General features: G+C 37.6%; 1 protein-coding gene across 1 annotated transcript in view; it reads right to left on the reverse strand.

The window, feature by feature from the left end:
• The window catches only part of LOC131681673 (lipopolysaccharide-induced tumor necrosis factor-alpha factor homolog), a 42,036-nt gene that overhangs the window by 7,362 nt on the left and 10,689 nt on the right, over positions 1-23,985 (reverse strand). The window contains exon 3 of the mRNA XM_058962623.1: positions 15,061-15,199. Coding sequence (XP_058818606.1) covers positions 15,061-15,199 — 139 coding nt within the window. The remainder of the gene's footprint in view (positions 1-15,060; positions 15,200-23,985) is intronic.

Genomic DNA, 23,985 nt, shown 5'->3' on the forward strand with positions numbered 1-23,985 from the left:
TAGCTTAGCTTAGCTTAGTTGACTGTCCGTTAGTTTCACGTGATTGATCAAAGCCATATTGAACCAATTGTATGATACTAGGGAGTAGTACATCATACTCAACGTGCAACCTGAAGAGACTAAGAGTATAATATGATCAATCAGTCTCTACGCATCGCTCGATCGAGATAGAAGTGTTTTGTTTTCGGTGTGTTGGAAAAAGAACAGTGCAGTAATCCGCGTTCAAGTTTATTTTGCCATTCTCTGCCTCTTCGAGGTTTGGACTTTTATTCTTTTGTGCGTGTGTTAACCGTTAGGCTACATTCCTCAACCTTTTGTTCGTAAAGCGTGGATTGAACAATAACCAGCTATTTAAGCTGGACTGGTGCGTCGTGGGAAACGAGTATACAGATAAGTGAAATCTACCTTTTTGATACATTTACGGCTTTTTCCCGTCTGCGCGGGTGCTGACCCCGTGCATAGACGGTGTCGATGGCTTCCTCCCCGGATGGCCAAATGGAGATCGAGTCGACTCCTAAGGCTCTCCCCCGATCCAAACAATATCCAGAGCTCTCGACCGGTCCCTTTGTGGTCTTCTTTCGGCCCAAAACAAAATCGCTGAATCTATTACAGATTTCAAAAGACCTGACGGAACGGTTCTCGGCTGTGACCGAAATAAAAAAGGTCCGCTCAGACAGGCTGAGGGTCGTGCTGACTAACTCAAAGCAGGCAAACGATATTGCTTGCTGCGAGCACTTTACGAAGGACTATCACGTGTATATTCCAGCTGTAAAAGTACAGTCTGAAGGCGTTGTCACCGATGACAGTTTGACATGCGAGGATCTGCTGCAGTACGGGGTTGGCTGTTTTAGAGACCGCATACTTCAGCCAGTGAAAATACTCGAGTGCAAGCGTTTGCACTCAGTAGTAGTTGCGGGGGATGGTTCAAAAACGTACCCCCAATCAAACTCTTATCGGTTGACCTTCGCTGGTACCGCTTTGCCAAATTACGTCCTCTTGCACAAGGTTCGTCTGCCTGTGCGTCTGTTTGTGCCGCGGGTCATGAATTGCACAAAGTGTAAACAATTGGGTCACACAGCCACCCATTGTAGCAATAAGGCCCGCTGTGGAAAATGCGGGGAGAATCATCTAGATGATTCGTGCAGTAAGAATGCTGAGAAGTGTCCTTACTGTGCAGAGAATCTGCATGATATCTCGGCATGTCCCGCGTACAAACTACGCGGGGATAAACTAAAACGTTCCCTTGCGGGACGATCCGAACGTTCTTTCGCAGAAATGCTAAAGAAAGCTACACCACCAACCTCAACAAACATCTATGCTCACTTGCCTCCTAACGAGGGCGAGGCTGATGACCCACAAGAGGGAACATCTACTAGGGCGCCTAGAAGTTATAGGAAGAGGAGGAACATTTCCTCTCCTAAAGTTCGTTGTAAAGGCCAGAAGGTATCCCTTGACGGGACTCCGAAAGTCACATCTATTGGAAGTGTTGCAACCAAACCGAAGCAATTAGCTCCTGGTCTCGGAGGATTAAACTCAGAGAAGGAGTTTCCAGCACTTCCCGGAACATCAAAAATCCCAAGTGTTCCTCTGTTTCAGTTCGAGAATAATCGCGGCACTGGAATTATCAAACTCTCGGACATTGTGGACTGGATAATAAAAACTTTCAATATAACTGATCCAATTAAAAGTCTTATGTTAGCTTTTCTCCCTACAGTAAGAACATTTTTGAAGCAGTTGACTGCTAAATGGCCCCTCCTTTCAGCGATTGTATCCTTCGATGGCTAACTCGTCGAACGAGGTCACGGATTTGATCACTGTTCTACAGTGGAATTGCAGAAGTATCATCCCGAAAATCGATTCCTTCAAAATTTTAATAAATAATTTGAGTTGCGATGCATTTGCATTATGTGAAACTTGGTTAACTTCCGACATAGATCTCAACTTCCACGACTTTAATATTATTCGCCTGGATCGAGACACCCCCTATGGAGGAGTGCTTTTGGAGATCAAAAAGCGCTATTCCTTCTACAGAATTAACCTTCCCTCGATAACAGGTATTGAAGTTGTCGCTTGTCAAGTAACAACCAAAGGCAAAGATCTTTGCATAGCTTCCATATATATTCCCCCCAACACCGCGATTGGGCATCGCCGGCTACATGACATCATAGAATCCCTGCCTGCACCGCGACTAGTTTTAGGCGACTTTAACTCTCACGGTACGGAATGGGGTTGCCTTTATGATGATAACCGTTCCTCTTTAATTCACAATATTTGCGACAACTTCAACATGACAATTCTAAACACGGGTGAAATGACACGGATTCCTCCCCCACCTGCGCGCCCAAGCGCATTAGATTTATCCCTTTGCTCGACCTCGCTAAAGTTAGAATGCGCGTGGAAGGTAATCCCTGATCCCCACGGTAGCGACCATCTGCCGATCGTAGTCTCAATCAATAACGGCTCAAGACCATTGGAAACAATCAATATTTCGTATGACCTCACACGAAATATCGATTGGAAGAGCTATGCTGCCGCGATATCCGACAACATCGAATCTACTCAAGAACTTCCTCCGGAGGAAGAGTACAGCTTTATGGCTGGCTTGATTCTCGACAGCGCGAATCAAGCTCAGACTAAGCCAGTACCCGGCGCGAACATACAAAAACGTTCTCCCAATCCCTGGTGGGACAAAGAGTGCTCAGACGTGTACGCAGAGAAGGCCGCCGCGTTTAAGACCTTCCGGAACGATGGGTTACCCGCTAGTTTTCGACAGTACGCGACGTTAGACAAGCGAATGAAGAGTTTGATGAAAGCCAAAAAACGCGGTTATTGGCGCCGGTTCGTCGACGGATTAACGAGAGAAACATCGATGAGCACTCTTTGGGGAACAGCCCGACGTATGCGAAATCGAAACAGTACTAATGAGAGCGTGGAATATTCAAACCGTTGGATATTCGATTTCGCCAAGAAGGTTTGTCCGGATTCCGCCCCGGCACAGAAGATCTACCGCGCCGCGTCTCGTCACGATAACGCGAACGAAACACCTTTTTCGATGGTGGAGTTCTCACTAGCTCTCTTGTCGTGTAACAATAAAGCTCCAGGGCCAGACAGAATCAAATTCAACTTGTTGAAGAATCTGCCAGACTCTGCCAAGAGACGCTTGTTGAACTTATTTAATAAGTTTCTTGAGGCTAACATTGTCCCACACGATTGGAGGCAAGTGAAGGTCATCGCCGTCCAAAAACCAGGAAAACCAGCCTTCGACCACAATTCGTATCGACCGATCGCAATGCTATCTTGCATCCGGAAGTTGTTCGAGAAAATGATCCTATCCCGCCTCGACAATTGGGTCGAAGCAAATGGCTTACTGTCAGATACACAATTTGGCTTTCGCAAAGGCAAAGGGACGAACGATTGTCTTGCGTAGCTCTCAACCGAAATTCAAATGGCCTATGCTAGTAAAGAGCAGATGGCATCAGGGTTCCTAGATATAAAGGGGGCTTTTGATTCAGTTTCGATCAACATTCTTTCAGAGAAGCTGCACCAGCATGGTCTTTCAGCGACTTTAAACAACTTTTTACTAAACTTGTTGTCGGAAAAGCACATGCATTTTTCGCATGGTGACTTATCGACATCACGATTTAGCTACATGGGCCTTCCCCAGGGCTCATGTCTAAGCCCCCTGTTATACAATTTCTACGTCAACGACATTGATGAATGTCTTGACAATTCCTGCACGTTAAGACAACTTGCAGACGATGGCGTGGTATCTGTTACGGGACCCAAAGCTGTCGATCTACAAGGACCATTACAGAATACCTTGGACAATTTGTCTGCATGGGCTATTAAGTTGGGTATCGAATTCTCCACGGAGAAAACTGAGCTAGTTGTATTTTCTAGGAAGCGTGAACCAGCACAACTACAGCTTCTATTAATGGGTCAAACTATAGCTCAGGTCTTCACAGTAAAATATCTAGGGGTCTGGTTCGACTCGAAAGGTACTTGGGGATGCCATATTCGGTATTTGAAACAGAAATGCCAACAAAGGATCAACTTTCTTCGTACAATAACCGGAACGTGGTGGGGTGCCCACCCAGGAGACCTAATTAGGTTGTATCAAACAACGATACTGTCGGTACTGGAATACGGATGCTTCTGCTTTCGATCCGCCGCGAATATACATTTCATCAAACTCGAAAGAATTCAGTATCGTTGTTTGCGTATCGCCTTAGGGTGCATGCACTCGACCCATACGATGAGTCTCGAAGTCCTGTCGGGCGTTCTCCCGCTGAAAAATCGATTTTGGGAACTCTCATATCGATTGCTCATTCGATGCGATATCTTGAACCCGTTGGTGATTGAAAATTTCGAAAGGCTTGTTGAGCTCAATTCTCAGATCCGTTTTATGTCCCTGTACTTTGACTACATGGCGCAAAATATTAATCCTTCTTCTTACAATCCTAACCGTGTGCATTTCATAAATACTTCCGAATCTACTGTTTTCTTCGACACATCCATGAAAGATGAGATTAGTGGAATTCCGGACCACATACGCCCACAAGTGGTTCCAAATATTTTTTATAATAAATTCCGAGAAGTCGACTGTTCTAAGATGTTTTATACTGACGGATCAAACCTCGAAGGGTCCACTGGCTTCGGTATTTTCAATCAAAAGTTCACCGCCTCCTACAAACTCAGTGACCCTGCTTCAGTTTACGCCGCAGAACTAGCTGCTATTCAGTATACCCTTGGAGTGATTGACACATTACCCGCAGACCATTACTTCATCGTCTCGGATAGTCTGAGTTCAATTGACGCTATTCGCTCGATGAAACATGGAAAGCATTCCTCGTATTTTTTGGGGAAAATACGGGAGCTACTGAGTGCTTTATCTGACAAATCTTTCCAGATTACCTTGGTGTGGGTCCCTTCCCATTGATCCATTCCGGGCAATGAGAAGGCGGACTCCTTAGCTAAGGTGGGTGCCATTGAAGGTGACGTTTTTGAAAGACCAATTTGCTTCCACGAATTTTTCACTATTACTCATCAGAGAACCCTCGAAAGTTGGCAAACCTCGTGGAGCAATGGGGAGCTAGGAAGGTGGCTACATTCGATAGTCCCTAAGGTATCGACGAAACCTTGGTTCAAGGGGATGGATGTGGGTCGTGACTTCATTCGTGTGATGTCCCGACTCATGGCGAACCATTACACGCTGGATGCACATCTCCGACGTATTGGGCTCGTGGAGAGTGGTATCTGCGCTTGTGGCGACGGTTATCACGATATAGAGCACATAGTCTGGGCGTGCACCGAGTACAGTTTCGCCAGGTCTCGGCTTATGGACACCCTCCGGGCCCGAGGAAGACCACCCAACGTCCCGGTTCGAGATGTGTTGGCAAGCCGCGATGTCCTCTATATGTCCCTTATATACACCTTCATAAAAACCATCAATATCCAACTTTAACTGCCCCTTTTTCCTTATCATTCTCAGAAACGCTCTCTTCCACCTGTACCATACACCCACGATGGTTTGATGCGACTCCAAGGTGACACAAAACATCCCTGTCAAATGAGCCAACAAACACGGGACCTAAAGCACGAACATCACACGCACAACTCGAAATGTAGCCGATCAACACCTGAGCCGCACTACGAAATCGTCTGGAGAAACCCCTGCCATCTTAAGAACGACCACCCGGCGTCCCAGTACATGATTCTTCCTGATGAAGGCCACCCTGATTCTGTAATCCATCCGTTGATCTCCCGAAGTCTGAAACTGAAATAATGTTCTCCCCCTGCCATGTTTGTCCACCCTACTTCCCCTGACTCTTATACACAGAAGTAACACCCCTCCCCCCCCCCTCCCCCCAAATATCTTCATGAAGCATTTAGCTCTTCTTGCCTTTTCTAGTTTTAACTATTATATTATATGATCTCGTTGAAAATGCCCAACTCTACTACCACATAAAATAACTCTAATAATGTCTCCGAATCTTTACAAAATTTAATCACGCCCTCTAATTATTTCTACTTTTAAGATAGTCGTATAAATTTTCCCCCTTAGTTAAACATTATTTGCTCCAATAATCTCATTGCTAAAAATGTCAAACCATATTGCCATAAAAACTAAATGACCCCCTAATTTAACGAAAATTATATTACCCCCTTGTGTATATGTATAGCTAATCAATATGTAATCCCCTAGTTTTAAGTAATTTAAAATGTAAAACAAAACAAAATTGGCACCTTTAAGCTAACGCAAACCTGCCTTATCAAATAAACGAATTGGAAAAAAAAAATAATATGATCAATAACGTAGATGGCCATGCAGGTCAATTTTGGGATGGGAAGGAATGTTAGTTCAACACTTGTGACTATTATGACTGAGGAATTCTCTGCATCATCCACAAGTGTCGCAGGATAGGATTAATGTTAGTAGGTAGGGAAATGAATCAGGATATATCCTGGTAGATATTATGATTTAGCTAAGTACTCACGCGCTTTGTCTTTTCATTCTAGATCAAAGTTTTTAGGAGTACGACTTCCAGTAGAAATATGAATGCCATTCGAAAAGGCATTTTAAAAATCAGTCTTCCGCGGGACGTTACATTAAAGGATGAAACCGCGTGGATGATTTTTAAGAAAGGATCAGGGGTGCGATTTTACGAAGTTTTAGCTTTCGATGGCTCTACATTTTCTGACAGAATGAAGTTCAGGAGTGTTGACATGTTTACCACTGTTTAGGAAAGCAAAAGTAGTACAAAGCTAGTGTCAGACCTTCATGAGACCTCAAGAAGTCACTTTTGGAAGTAACTAGCTTATTTTGACACATCTACAGATCGCTAGCCACACAAAAAAAACTATATATGGGCTGTTACTTATTGTAGAATTAGATTTCATCCGCTACGGCTGTTGTACAAGCGTCAGAAGAAACCTAAAACGTTAGTACACAATCGGAAATAGCGAATCAGAAAAGGTGACTATATGTCAGCGATTCACTCAATATGGAATGGATAAAGGCTATGATGCAAAATTTTAAGGTCCGTCCAGGTTATGTTACGGATCAATACCTTGACTCAGGAACTCCTAGCATGTAGTTAGTCGCCTCTTACGACATAAGAGCAGGCTCCCAGTGGTTCTATTCTTGGATGAAACAGCGCAAAAAAAAATTTAGCCCGCAGGACACCACACGGCTTGAAAAAAATGTTGTGTCATTTTTCTCAAAAACAACAATGAAGGTTAAAAATTTGAAAACAATTTTTTTTAATTTTTTATACTTTGTCAACAAAAATATAAAGAGAAAAGAAACATTTTGAATGTGATGGCATGCTGAAGAACTCACCAATGAAAAAGTTTTTCTAACGATAACTTTATACATGTTTTTAAATTTCATATTTGTTGACGTACAAAACTGTAATTTTATTACAGGATGTGATTCTAAGTATCACTTCAAATATAATTGCATTTAACAAAAATATTCCAAAATGCGATAGTTGCTGAAACATTTGGAATTTTGCTTCAACAAAAACAATTAGTGTAATTATGCCATTTTTAGAATTTATTCGCGTTTCCGCGTCATAAAATGTTAACAATTTAATGTTAATCGTTTTAAAGCTTCACAGATGTTTTCATGCTTTGATGTCTTCAGGAAAGTTTCCTAGGATTACATCCTACATGTTTTAGGATAAGCACCTTAATTTCGCTTAAGGTACAACTGTCATTTAAAAAAAATTGGCGCAGCCATAAACAATTTTTTTGCGCGGAATCTTGTAGAGCAATTTATATTGAACAACTTTGATGAACATATCCCTCATCTATATATTTTTCCTTAAGAGATATGTACGTTGCACCTTAAGATCAGTTTCAACTTTCTCTTCCATAACTTATTTTTTTCTACATTGGTATGTTCTAGAAAGTTTTATCGTCAAAATGCATAACTTTTCTGAAGACTCCAATGATGTATGTTATGTGCTTCGGGATATAAATCGATTTTTCTCTAAAAAATAGGGTAAGGTGGGGCAAATACGACCGTTGGGGAAACCCGACCCCCATCTGTTATAGAAAATCGGAAGCACTACGCCAACTAATATCAATGTTGTCGTGTAGAGCATCGAAAAAAATCATAAGGGTGGTATGACACCATTTGATTAGTCTACATTGAGATGCTCAAAAGACAATAAGTGTGTTTTTACAACTTTTGACTTGAATTTTGTGCATCATTGACTACAGGATATTTCTGATTGTTAAAGTGATAGCATAAAAAATGTAAGTGGATTTAAATTCTTTGATTAAAGTCCTACAAAGTGCATAGATGAATTTAGTTCAACTTTTTCCATATTTTTTTAATTGCATCGTAATGAAAAATGACACGGTGGGGCAAATCCGAGCTATAAATAGTGGGGTAAATCCGACCGCCTTTCTTGCTAAGAAAATGTTTATTTATCAAAATGAAATATATTTTCATTTTGCTATTATTTTTTTTGCACATGGGTTCATAATTACAAACGAAAGACACAAAAACGTGATGAATATAGTATTCGTTGAACAATTGCTCCGATGCAAATGGGAATATCTATACGTGCTACTGTTCGTGATTTCGACATTGGAAGATCGACATTGAATTCCATTTTCTTCATGTTACAATTCAATAACATAACATTCATTCTTTTATCATTGGAAAACCACAAAATTTGGCTAATATCTGTACTAAATCAACCTAATACCTAGGCGGTCGGGTTTACCCCACAATTTTTGAAAACAGCAAAAATGAACGTTTTCGTAAAACGCATGTATCTAAAAATTTTCCCAAGATACGAATAAAATGCTATACACAGAAAATTGTCCAGAAGTCTAACCTTTAATTTGGTATATAAAACGACTTGATCGGACGTAACTCCAAACTCAGCATGATAAGATTCGCCATGTTATGTAGTATATGTAAGCTAAGTATAACAATCCAGACTTTTCAGGTTTTTTAGTTTTCATGCATTTTTATACTGTATGGATATTTCACAATATGTATAGAACGCTCATTAGAAAATTAACACGTAATAATACTGAATACTAAACTCTAAGCAAAATAAAACTTCTATTATCAAAAATCAACATGTCAAATAATCATTTAAAGTCAAAAACATAGTTTTCTTTTTGAATATATTTGAGCATTTTGATTCTAAACGATATTTCAAATCAAAATGCTCGTAACGAAAAATAAAATTCTCAAGATATTTAAAATTTTGTTTTACCAACACAATTATTTTGTTTGGAAAACTGAGTAGGCGGTGTTCAAGAACGGAGGAGTGGTTTCGTTTGGCGTGCATTTTTTGTACTTCCCATAACTCGTACCTATATTTAGCCGTAGAAGCGGGACAAGCGAAACGATACGATTTACACCATAGTTAGTGATCACGTTCAAATTATATCTTCATATAAACTTGCAGTAAAAAGAGAACCCGTTAATTTGACTAAATCAATAATCAATCATGAAAAACTCAATAACGACTTCCAAAATTTTATAGAAAACATCGAGTTGATTGATGATGTAGATGTATGTCTTACAAATATCATCACAACCTACAATTCTTTACTTGCGGAAAACACTAGAACGGTCTCCAAAACTTTTAAATGTAAAGGCGTTTTTTGCCCCTGGATCAATTTCGATTTGTGGACACTGATTAGAATCAAAAGTAATTATCTGAAACGAGTAAAAAATAACCCCAATGATGAAAACCTCAAAGCTCTTCTGCAACACATAACTAAAAAAGTTAATGTAATGAAAAAGCGGTGCAAAAAGGCCTACTTTGAAAACCTTCTATCCAACACAACTCATTCAAAACTTCGGAAGAATATTAATACCATTTTTGGTCGTTCAAAGTCGGATGTTCCCATCAGCCTAATTTGCAACGATATCAGAGTCACTGAGACTAAAGAAGTATGTAATGTTTTCAACGAGTATTTCTCTAGCATTGGCAAAAATTTGGCTGACAATATTCCCACGAGTCCCAACTCAAATCCTATTACAAATATACAACACGTCCAAGAAACAATCTTCTTGCGTCCTGCAACCATAAACGATGTGATCCTTTTGATTAAAGACCTCGAAAAAAATAACAGTTGTGGTCCTGATAAGATCCCCGCTAGTGTTCATAAGAGTAACTGTACCGCTTTTGCAAACATCCTAACCAAAGCTTTTAATTTAATAATTTAAACCGGCAGGTACCCAGACTGTTTAAAAATAGCCCGAGTAATTCCAATTTTCAAAGCTGGTGATCCAAACCAACCTTGCAACTATAGACCAATTTCAACATTGTGCGTTTTCAATAAAATTCTTGAGAAATTGCTCATCACTCGACTACTCGAGTTTTTGAACAAACACAACATAATTTACAACTACCAGTATGGGTTCAGGCAGGGCTGCAGCACTTTAATTGCAATGACCGAACTAATTGACTCCATCAGTCAAATTGATAGCCAAAGAATTGTTGGTGCCCTTTTTCTGGACCTAAAAAAAGCATTCGATACTCTGGATCACTCAATCCTGCTTAAGAAGTTAGAATGCTATGGTATCAGGGGATTAGCAAATCATATTATTCGTAGCTATCTGTCGTATAGGAACCAATTCGTATCTATTGGAGACTCGTGTAGCTCTTATAGACCAATAGAAATAGGAGTGCCCCAAGGCAGTAATATTGGGCCATTGTTATTTTTATTGTATATCAATGACCTAGGTACACTCGGGTTAAACGGGACTCCTCGTCTTTTTTCGGATGACACAGCGTTGTTCTACCCGAACAACAACTGCCTGGATATTGTACGCGACACTGAATCGGATTTAAAAACACTAACGACGTATTTCAACGACAACCTTCTTTCCTTGAACCTATCAAAAACTAAATATATGCTGTTTCGTTCATCTAGAAGAGCTATAGGCGTGCATCCAGACCCAAGAATGGGACAGCCTGTAATTCAGGAAACTAACTGCTTCAAATATTTAGGACTTCACTTAGACCCCACACTCTCCTGGATTGAGCATATATCATCTATAGAGAGAAAAGTTGCATCGTTATGTGGGGCTATGCGTAAAGTATGCTCTTTTGTTCCCCAGCATGTACTTCTAAAATTTTATTATGCGCACATCCACTCATTGCTGAACTACCTTGTATCTGTGTGGGGCCGTGCCAGTATCTCGAATCTGAAAAAGCTACAAACGCTTCAAAACAGATGTCTTAAAATTATTTATAAAAAACCATTTATGTACCCTACTATTTTGTTATACAATAATAATGCCCATAACATTTTACCTTTGCTTGGGTTGACTAACTACCAAACAATAATATACATCCACAATGCTTTGCATAATACTATTGCTCATAACAATCTAGAATTTACAACAGGCATTCGAGCTCACAGCACTAGACAAGCCAATCATTTATTATACTCCAGAGTATCCACGAACCTTGGTCAAAGACGCATTTCTTTCATCGGACCTAAGTTATTCAACCAGCTTCCTACTGATTTAAAGCAAATAACATGTCGCACTCGTTTCCAAGCAAAATTGAAACTAATTTTAAAAAATAAAATAGGAGAATTTTTAATTTAAACTTCGTTCACCACCAATCGAGCTTATTCCTTTAGCTATAATTGGTTAACATTTTTTTAATAAAAACAATTGATAAATGCATTTTTTCTAGCAATTAGTAATAAATAAATTTAAATTATTATGAGCTTCCAGCAAAGCTACGATGGGACCCTTAAAAGGATTCTTTTCCGCTGGGTACTCGATGAATCAAAAATTTATTCCGAATATTAGGTTCTTTACTGGCACAGTTAACCACACTTTTCTTGACAGTTCGCTTGTACTGTTTACATGGACTTAGAAAAATTTGTGGACGACTAGATTCGCTCGAATAAAATCGTAAAGAATTTTTCTAAGGCCACGTAAACAGTACATGCGAACCGTCAAAAATGAACACTTAGTTCATTTGTGACGTCAGCGTAAAGTATTCAATAGATCTTCACCTCACTCTCGTCAACAAGGATTCGTTTCAACAGTTCATGTGCAAAATCAAGGCCACCGATAGACCTTCCATGGCTGCAGTATAACCCTCGGCTAGTGGTGTTAAGCCAGCAGAAGTGGAACATCTACAACCTACGCAGCCGACGCCAAAAGGCAACAGTGGAGTGTCTGTAATTACTGAAATTCAAATCTGGATTCCTAACAAATACGCGCACTCCCGATGGCCAGGTGTACGGAGTTCAAGTTGTTTTGGCGATATTTGCTCTCGATAATCGGTTCAGAATTGTCGAAGCACTAGAAGAGCGCGAAAATTGATATTCCAGTAGAAGCTGAACACCAGCGCTTGATGATGAATTCGAAAAGCTTTGTTGTTGCCCCGTAAATTAGAACTAGGTAGTATAAACTGTAACAAGTCGTGATTTCGGTAAGTAATCTTATTTTTAATTTGTTTTCCAATTATGTTTCATGAAACATTAAATATGCGTCAATTGCGTGATCACGCATTCGTGGCAATGAATAGAAAGTTTGTTTATAATGCGGGTATAATTGTGGTACTCGTATTATAACTGAGCGGGCTTGCCGACGGGAAAATAGCCTCGGAATGTACCGCTAGGTCTCTGACATTCTGAAATGGTCATTGAAAAATAGGTAGAGCTAACACATTAAATCCCGAGTTAATTGCATGGTATGATCTGACCAAATGCAGAAAACTTTTTTTCATCCAGCCAGTGGGATCTAGAAGGTTAACAGTAAAATGACTTAAACATGTGCGCCATTCTCCAAAATATTTATTAAGGTTTCATCTATAAAATAAAAAAATTGAGCATGAGGTGGAAAAAATGGCGTCCAAAATGGCGGCTTTCTCGAAACAAGATATGTCGAATCTGCGGGCATTCTCGTTTTTGAACAAATCAACTTCGGGTTTTGCCCGCCGAAAAGAAAACATTTCGGGCGCTGTAACCTACAAAATCGCAATATTTTGATCAATAACGATTTTTTACAGCCGGCCAAAGTGGAAAATCACTACTCTACGGAATGTAATCTTCAAGACCGTTTTGGTTCGGCGCTTGTAGACTACGAATTGCGACCTGTATCGTGCCCGCAGATGAGGTCAGTTTTCAAAACACCTTTTGCTGGAGCCGCCCTTTTTGACACACTCGAAAATTTTTATTTTATAGATGAAGCCTTAATAAACATTTGGCAGAATAGCGCACGTGTCTAAGTCATTTTGCTTCTTCGAAAAAAAATTATCAAGCATTAGGTACTTTTTGCACAATTATATAACAGGGACCCCTTTAAAGCGATATTGTAAAGCACTTGAAAGCTACATAAAAACAACCGAAATATGATTCAACTATATAGTAGTCTGGGGCCTTGTTATATGGAAAATCGCAAACGTAACCAGAGCCACGAAATTTCAAAATCAGTTACCTATTTCTGCTTGCATTTACCGAAACCGACATTCAGATTCAACGCCTCCCTCATTCATTCACTTTCCAACTGACTGAAATTTCATGCAGAATCGAATGCTTGAGTGCAGAGGAAATATAAATTCATTCACCAACCAAAGCATTCATTTGTTATTATGTCGACAGTTTGAAGGCAGAAGTTAGCATCTTCTACATTTTCGAGCCTAAGTGAACTGCGTAATCTATATCTGGTGCACTTTTGCTCAATAATCCCTCTCAGTGCTAGCATAGAAACAAAATTCACTTTGCTTCTGAAACCGAACATGTTCGAACCTGACTGCGCTGCGTCGGGAGAACGAATGACGAGAGAAACGAAGCAAACATTTCATTCATCGCAGCGGGGGTGAATTGAATTTTGTTTTCTTTCAAGTTCACGTAGAAATGTCAATTTTTTTAGGCTCTGAACGTAACCACATCAACCGAGCACAGCACTTTTTGGTTCCATTTGCGGTCCCAAATAGTAAAACAAAATTTGGAGTCGATTGGTTTTGACTCTGCGTAGCACATTGCGTTTGAAATTTGTATGGAAATTAGTATGAGAAAACTTACTTTTTTGCATTTTCAATTCTACAGAATACAATTCTTCCTGCAGTATGCAATTAATTAGGTAGAAGTATAGTCCAGGATATGCTGAACAACTTTGCCGAAGGATGTATGGTGTTAGAATGTGATAGCCTACCCACAATTGAGTTCATGGAAATTTAACTATTATATTATGACATTAGGGCATTATGACACATTATGAACCGAGAAGTGTATAATGTACATAAATTTGATAACAAAATTTGATTGGATCTTAGGAATGTTCTACACAATGAGTACTGAAAGAGATCTGCAATGCACCGAATCAATTCGATATTGGCAAAAATCAACCCAGCTTTAAGTTTACTGATACGACACATTATAAATCAATCCTAATTATTCATATATATATATATATATATATATATATATATATATATATATATATATATATATATATATATATATATATATATATATATATATATATATATATATATATATATATATATATATATATATATATATATATATATATATATATATATATATATATATATATATATCACCAACTGTCCAATAGTATCCTTAGCTTCACTTCCAAGAAAAAAATGAAAATAAACGTTAATTACTAATATTTCAGTACGTGCTTGATTTTTTAACCTATTTCCATTAATTTTCGGTGTAACGTGCCGTCAACACACGCACATTTTCTAGCCAGCGAAAATTACACAATTCCTATTAGAAGTCGCACAATTCGCTTACCTGACGCAATCAATAAAAATAACTTGTACTCTAAAGAGTACATTCCGTTATCGCCTGCAACACCAACACACGGGCTTATGTGCAGAACGTATATCTTATCGTTGTTTGACCGATAGTTACTATGAGCCCTTCTATTCACGCAGCATATTTTTAACTGCAGAGATTATATTTTCATGAATTCAATGATCAAAGTTTGCTTCTAGTGCACTGAGCACTAGGTACTTTCTTTTTCGCTATGAGATAGTTTCATTTCTGAACCAGCAATTTTAATCAAACATCTTTGCTTACATAAAGAGGCACAGCAGTCCGGCCATGATGTGCGTCTTGGTTGAGGTCTCGTAATCCAACCGGGTGATGACATGCTTCTGGCAGGATGGACAGCTTATGGATGCTGGATCGGGGCCAACTTGTGGTGCGGTTACTATCGCTGGAAAAGAAAGAAGCAAAAGAAAGCGGGATAGATCAAAAGCGAAAATAAGTCTTACTTCACTTGGTGCATTGACTTGTTGATTAGCACATTGTTTGTGTGATTGAACCGTTTCGCGATAGCACTTATATCTAGGTTTATTTTTTCCCAATAGACACATATAGAAAAAGAAAACACTTACTCGAGGTAAACAATATCGCATTTTAATGTATTCTATGGTGATATAATTTTGTTTAAACCTACGAAATAAAGTATTTTGTTTCACTGACTACTTTTGGTCAATTAATCTAGGGATCATTCTCTAGATTATTCGATTTTTAACAGTCCACGAAACACATCACGTTCATTAAAATATACATCCGAGAACAGTTTTTTCGATAGTTTTATATTAAATTCAGTTTGTTTGTATACACATTTATGATTCTATGCCTTGAGAGGGACTATACATAATCTAGGCTATCTAGAGAGCCATACAACAATTGCATATTTTGCTGCTCCATTAAAACAATTCAGTTTATAATATTTTATATCTTTTTGGCCAATTAGGTGTCATTTTTGGCTTCAATATACTGCAATGAAGTTGCCCTTGGTACATCTTGCTCGGAGTTACCAGTTTGCGGGCGTAATAATGTCCACATTTCTTATCAGGAAAATATCTACAACGTCTTTGCTTACTACTGATATGTCAACCTATTCGCCATATAACACAGTACAATTGCAACAGCCAAATATGATTTAAACCAGTCTCCTTGTTTGCATCAGCTCCGGTAAAAGCCTTCTGTACTTTTTCCATCTAGCGCTGACATTGATCACGAAAAGCCTCTCAAAGCAAATGGGAGTATACAGTTAATCAATCGCATTAAGTACATGTGCCCTACACATTTCCAAATAAAATACCATTTTTGGTGTCCGCCAATTTGATCGACTTTACCTTGAGTGATTGCGATGAGATTGCTCCGTATCTTATCTGTGCTCTTGAAGTGGGATTCAGCGGCGTCATAATTAGACCACCTTGAAGTGGAGCGCTTGCTGCTGCATGAAAGGTGTATCGATAAATAGAAGGTTCACACAATCAGTACCGTCTTTACGCATGGGCACAGTTGGTCAGGGCCAGGGGCCCCGGGCTTTTAGCGGCCCTATCTTAGGATGAATATAGAATCATTCTGAAAGCTATGTTAAAAAAAAGTAGCGCTCAATTGTGTGGGTGAGAATGGATCAATTCATTTTGAGCAAAAACAATGAAATGTTTTGCACAAAACGTATAGAAAGTTCGAAAGGCAACAAGCAGGAGCGGTAACCAAAAAGGTGGCAAAACTTGCACAAGGAAGCTGTACAGAAAGTGAAAAAGAAGAAAATGTTGAAATTCGGTACATAAACCTTGTTTGGTAAGCGATCTGCGCATGTGGCAAATTTTCGTTTCTTCATCACATCAGGGATTGAGAATGGACAAATCTACATGAAAACCTCTAAAAACGACCCCTGGACTTCTTGGGGTATCACGATACTTTCGCGGCCAGATTAGGCATTTTCCACTATGCCATCGAAGTCTGAAGCAGAACTATACTATTTTTGTACGGCACTCTGCCTTTTCAAAAATATTTTAGTCCGAATCAAGAATCAGAATATACTGGCTCAAATGGAACGTATCCTTCAGGTAGTCGAGGATTCGTGCCTCACGGCAGCATGCATTCGATGTGTTTCCTATTTGGACTGTTTTATATGACTGGCATTGAAATTGTTTTTCAAACTAAACTTTTATTCATTCAAGTCAGGGATGTAATGCAGCTCATAGCAAATAAAGAGAAGAATAAAACCTGTTTTAATCCACCTAGCGGTGCAATTGTGCCTTTCTCATTTCTCTAACCTATGGCACGGAGGCTTTTTATGTTCAACATAATTGTGGAAATGTCCATTACATTCTTAGTACACTTTGCACTTATACACAATGGCATGCCAGCCACGAACTTGATGAGCTACGTGTCGACGGTGAAACACTTGAAACAAAAAAATATCATACTCCATTAGCCTAATCAGCATTAGATCATCTGTTATGTTATCTGCTTGCTAACTCATTTTGTCATGCGGGGGTGGGTATTCGAGGAGGGCGAAAGTCCCATGAACGAACGACTCCCCAGCTTAAATTGGTATGCTTTGTGATATAGTGGTGGTTTAAAGATGATGGGGTTGAAAAAGAGGGGTATGAGGGGTGATTTAAGGAGATTTTTAAAGGAGGAGAGTAAACAGTAGAGGGGGGGGGGGTGTAAGCCCTCTCCGTAAACCATCAACTACGCCCCTGTTAAAATCCAGAAACCTTATGAGAGTCGAAAAAAAAATTGGCCGGGATTAGGTTGACGTTTTTCAGAGTGATTGCATAACCTTTCTATATGAGAAAGGCAAAAATGTGCCAAAATCCAAAAAAGTGAATTGTCGTCAAATTTATTATCGAGTTTGCATCAAATCTCGACGTTTCATGCACCTTGAACACATTTAGCATCAAAAATAAAAATTCTATTTTTAATTTTTCCTATAGTTTTTATGAGAAATTTCTGTGTGGCCGCACTCTGAAACCCGTAATTCCGGAACCAGAATTCCGATCGATCCAAAATTCAATAGCAGCCGATGGGAAGGTTGCACCTTTCATTTGAGACTAAGTTTGGACAAATCGATCCAGCCATCTCTGAGAAAAATGAGTGACATTATTTGACACATACGCACATACATACACACACACACACATACACACACACATACATACACACATACACACACACATACAGACTTTTTCCGATCTCGACGAACTGAGTCGAATGGGATATGACACTCGGCCCTCCGGGCCGGGATTAGGTTGACGTTTTTCAGAGTGATTGCATAACCTTTCTATATGAGAAAGGCAAAAACGCTCTTTGCACTTTTCATGCGAACCACCGCTCTTCTCTTTCACATTAAACCTCTTCACTCCGATGTGTGTGGCTCCCATTCGTGCATTTTACTCCATGGCTCAAAGTGTAGAAATAAAGAGGCTCTTTAGTGTGAATCTTGGTCCCACAAGCATGGAAGCAGAGAAAGCAACAAAACATTTTTAAAACGTTCTTCTGATCAATCTCTATCTGAATTGTAGTTTGATTCGCCTTTCTACCTGTTTGCCAGTGAGGGGAGGCACAAAAAAGTGGCTCTTCAAGGTGACTCTTTGTACGAAATTGTGCAGCTCTTGATGCACAGATCTTTCTCTTTTTTGTTTTCGAGTTTCTCTTTGTGCGGTCGTTCTGCACATCGTAGTATTTTTGTGTGGCTCTATTTTTCATCGGTGTATTTCGCTCTTTGTTGCACATTGTGTGAGCAAATAACAAGCCTGATTCAAGTTTAGGTTTACATTTTGTATATTTCAGTTTAAGTGATATAGCATTTGCTTTTCATCTTTGATGAGCTTCGTTGGTAGGTAGTTGCATTCCTGTTTGTGGGTGATTATGAATGAATTGCCAACAGTTGTGGTAGTGAATTATTAAAATGATTTGTGTTGTTCATATTAATAAGTTTGAGTAATTTCGAAGTTTTGCTATGTTTATTTGTATATTTAACAATGGAGGTATAGGACACTTGTACTTTTAAAAGGTAAAAAGGATACTAATTCGTTAAATATGGAAATTTTAATATTACTTATAATGTACTTGTGGTTCGTCTCAGTTTTATTAGCATATTGCTAAATATTTTCCTAGATTGTCATAGTGTAAGGACAATTATTGAATTAATCGTCGACATTGTAGTGTTGACAGCTAACCCGCCGTACTCCATCATTCCTCATTATTGACGGAGGCACTCTTCAGTCTCAAACAACGTCTTTCAACTATGACAGATTATATAATATGGAGAGGTAACAGCGCAGCTGGTAAGTCCATTGCACTGTACGCAGCTCATCTTGTGTTAGGCCCTTTGCCACTTTCGGTCAGATTGGTCAGAAATGCTTATATCTTTTTAAGATCTACCAAAATCATCTTCCGTTTTTCGATGATACAATGCCAATCTATAGTGATGGAAAACTAATTTTTTTTCTCCATATATTTTGATTCCTACAGTGTTTTTAATACTTTCACATGTTTGAATAATTTGGCTAAAATTTGAAAAATAAATCCAAGCGTGGAAGATGGCTAATCTGATCTGATACTGGGGAGCTTTTTTGATCATCCTACTCTACAGCAGTTTACTACCCAGGATCGCATATTTGTCCCGTTTTCTATGAGATTTCCTTTCTTTATGGGACTGGTTTGCGATCATGGGCAGTTTATACCTGTTCAATTATAGGGGCCCCTCAGATTAGTTGTGCCCAGGGGCCCGAACGGTCTTAAGACGGCCCTGCACACAATAACCATATTCGAAACACATTTACGTTTACTAATAGGATACAATGACGCACAGGAGCTCTGTGTTTGCCTTAGCAACATGACACACTTTGTTGGGTGTGACAAGATTTGAAGATTTACACTACATGAAAAGGTTCGTTATATTACACGGAAGGAGAATGTTCCCAAAATCGTGAATACAGTGCCATGAATACAGGAACAATCACGTTTTTATGATACGAATACAGTACCATTAACAAAAATCATGAGCTTTACAATTATGTTCAATTTTTCTTCTGTAACGCCTGCATAACGCATTTAATAGTGAAGATATTTGTTTTGTGTTTGTTTTCAGTCACGGTTTCCGCCATGTCATTACAAAATCGATTTTCCGTACTAGTTCACAGCTTTATGAACATTATGCACAAAACCAAAGGTTGACTTGCAATTTTATTCATACGTTTAGGAATATTATTCGGAGACCGATTCTACGACGAAACCAGAATCATGATTTTTACGTCTTCATCATGATGATCTGGTTATTGTGGGTGTTAAACACAAAGCAGTATGGTAACTTTCTCGTGAACTATTTCACGAAACTCGGTATATTATTCGTAAATACTTTTAATCCTCGTGAACTGATTCGTGTTTCCTAGCGAATTAGATACAGATCACTATTCGTGCTTGTGAAATAGTTAACAAAATATTATTTATGGATTCTTAGTACATGATTCACGATCTATCTAGAGTTCTTGAGGGATTCCATGAGAAATCGGCCAATCGCAAAATATGACCATCGTCAATTCGAATGAAACTTTGAAGTTGTGTTCGGTTTATGAATCTCCATTATTTTCTCTGGCAATTGCAATATTTTTATGCAAGAGCAATTTTTCAAAAGTGCGTAAACATTTCTACATGCATTAAATTTTTTTTTTTGTTCGATTACTGTATTTTATACAGCAAAACTTTCTGATAACGAGAATGAATATTTATGTACGAAAACTATATACACTGAAAAAAATGTTGTCATTTTTCACAAAAGCAAAAAATTATGTTAAAAATTTAATTTGCAAAAAACCCATTTTTTAATTTTTTATATTCTAGAAACAAAAATCTAAAGGGAACAGAAATATTTTGAATGTGATTGTATGATGGACAACTTATCGGTAAAAAAGTTTTTTCTAACAATAACTTTATACATGTTTTTAAATTTCATACTTATTGACATAGAAAACTGTAATTTTATTACAGAATATGATTCTTAGTCTTATTTTAAAACAAAATGTATCTAACAAAAATCTTCAAAAATGCAATAGTTTTCGAGATATTTGGAATTTTATTCCAACAAAAAGAGTTAATTCGTGTGACTATGCCCTTTTTAAAATTTATTCGCGCTACCCAATTATACAATGTCAAAAGTCCAATGTGTATCGTTTTAAAAACGCAAAAGAAACTTTTTCAGTGTATTTGGATTATGGAGAAACTTTTAATATAAAAGTTTTCCTAACAACAACTTTTGACATATTTTGATAATTTATGCTACACTCAGGTTTTTTTTACGCGGGGGATACATGCCGCGTAAATGAAAACCGCGTAAATTTCAGAGTCCGCGTAAATGAAAACCGCGTAAATTTCAAAATCCGCGTAAATGAAAACCGCGCAAATTTCAAAATCCGCGTAAATGAAGGCCACTTAAATTTAAGAATCCGCGTTAAAGAGAACCTCGTTGATGGATACTGCGTAAATTCCAAAATACGCGTAAATGAAAACCGCGTAAATTTCAAAATCTGCGTAAATGAAAACCGCGTAAATTTCAAAATCCGCTTAAATGAAGGCCACTTAAATTTAAGAATCCGCGTTAAAGGGAACCTCGTTGATGGATACCGCGTACATTCCAAAATACGCGTAAATGAAAACCGCGTAAATTTCAAAAACCGCGTAAATGAAAACCGCGTAAATTTCAAACTCCGCGTAAATGAAAACCGCGTAAATTTCAAAATCCGCGTAAATGAAAACCGCGTAAATTTCAAATCCGCTTAAAAAAACCGGGTAAAAAATACCGCGCAAAAAAACCGCGTAAAAAAAACTTGAGTGTATTTGCAGTCAAAAATACAATTTTCTTTTTGAATATGATTTTAAACTTAAATTTTAAAATATATCAAAATGATAATAAAAAAATTTCCGAAATGTAGTAGTTCTACTGATATTTGTAAAGAGTATTTTTTGGTTTATCAGTCGTGAATTAGACAGCGAAAACAACTATATTGCTTTTACTTCCAACGTTTCAATGGCTTTATTCACATAGCAAACATTCAACAGCAGAGTTAGCAGACAAACCTTAGCGCTTTTTCCTAAGTATTTACCCAAAAACGATAGTAAATTATAACCCAGAAAAATTTCATCAGATACAGTGAAGTGCAAAATATGCGAACGACGGCACCACTATTTGACGCTGACAAAATATTAGGACGGTTCACTTTTTCAACAAATCTTAACATAACAAGAAAACAAAAAAAAAAAAATCCTTGATAAAGGTGGAATAAAGCCATCGAAACGTTGGAAGTAAAAACAATATAGTTATTTTCGCTGTCTAATTCACGACTGATAAGCCGAAAAATACACTTTACAAATAAGTTCGACAGTCAAGAGACATTTTCAGTTCTACAGATATTTCGAATTTCGTTTTAACAACACAATTCTTTTGTTTTCTCACGACCTTTTCAGAAGTTATTCGCGTTTCTCCATCAACAATAATTAGTTTTTCAAAAGGCCCATAACATTTCCTGTAACTTTCTATTTGATATCAAGGTAATATTGTAAACTATTTGAAAGCTATACGAAAACAACCAAAATATGATCGAACTATTTAGTTTAATCATAAGACCCTATGGATGAATAGTATTTTGATTGTTTTCGTATAGCTTTCAAATGGTTTGCAATATCACCTTGAAGTCAAAGAGAAAGTAACAGGAAATACTATGGGCCTTTTGAAAAAGTTAATATTGTTGATGGAGAAACGCGAATAACTTCTGAAAAGGTCGTAATAAAACAAAAGAATTATGTTGTTAAAACAAAATTTGAAATATATCGAGAACTACAACTTTTGATAAAAATTTTGTTATGAACATTTTGATTTAAAATAGCGTTTAGAATCATATTCAAAAAGAAAATTGTATTTTAGACTGCAAATAGTATGAATTATAAAAATATGTCAAAAATGTCAAAAGCTTCTCCATGATCCAAATACACTGAAAAAGTTTCTTTTACGTCATTAAAACGATAAACATTAGATTTTTGACATTTTATAATTGAGTAACGCGAATAAATTTTAAAAAGGGCATAATTACACGAATTAACTGTTTTTGTTGGAACAAAATTCCAAATATCTCGAAAACTATCGCATTTTAGAAGATTTTTGTTAAATACATTTCGATTTAAAATGAGACTTAAAATTACATTCTGTAATAAAATTACAGTTTTGTATGCCAATTAGCATGAAATTTGAAAACATGTATAAAATTATTGTTAGAAAAACCTTTTTACCAATAAGTTCTCCATCATACAATTACATTCAAAATGTTTCTTTTCTCTTGAGGTTTTTATTGACAAAATATAAAAAATTAGAAAAAATGGGTTTGTTTACAATTTAAATTTTTAACACAAAGTTTTGTTTTTGTGAAAAATGACAACATTTTTTTCAGTGCATATTTTTTCGCACATAAATATTCATTCTTTGAAACTCGTTCTCAGCAAGTTTTGCTGTATAAAATACAGTAATCGAACAAAAAAGTTTTGAAGTTAATGCACGTAAAAATGTTTACGCCATTTTAAAAAAATGCTCTTGAATCAAAATAATTTTACTGATTGTGGAAAATGTTTAGTCTTCCATGCCAATGAAATGTGTAAATTTTCAAAGGAATCTAAGATGGTCAGTCAGGATTTTAATTATTTTCGGACGGATCTTAGTGGAATACCTCTCTTGTGATATTTAGAAGATACCCCTAATAATAATCAAATTCATGTAACTCTGCACATGGTCATGATTTTTTCTCGAGAAGTATTTTCCCTTTTTGAAAGCCCCATTTAATCAGAGATCACTAATTGGTTGATAAAAAGATACATCAGTCGTTATCTACTCAGACCAAACAATAAGTATTTTCCCTGCATATCAAAATTCCCGTAATCAGTTCCTAGCTTATCAAACTGAGCAAGTGCTATAAAGGTTGATTGGGATTTGAAATTAAATACAATAAAGTGCTCATCCGTTATACTGGTTTAATAAACCAACGTTTTTTGGTGTATTTACGAGAAATCGTATGAAAATAAATGCATCACCATATGTGCTTGAAAAAAAAATAGAAAAACTCGAATCGAAAAGTGTAACACAAGCCCAGCTTTAGGTCGCAATCTTCAAATCGAACAGCGCATTTTTACAAACTGCCATTTCCACCG

This window comes from Topomyia yanbarensis, chromosome 2 (genome assembly GCF_030247195.1).
Source record: "Topomyia yanbarensis strain Yona2022 chromosome 2, ASM3024719v1, whole genome shotgun sequence".
Classification (NCBI taxonomy): Eukaryota; Metazoa; Arthropoda; class Insecta; order Diptera; family Culicidae; genus Topomyia; species Topomyia yanbarensis.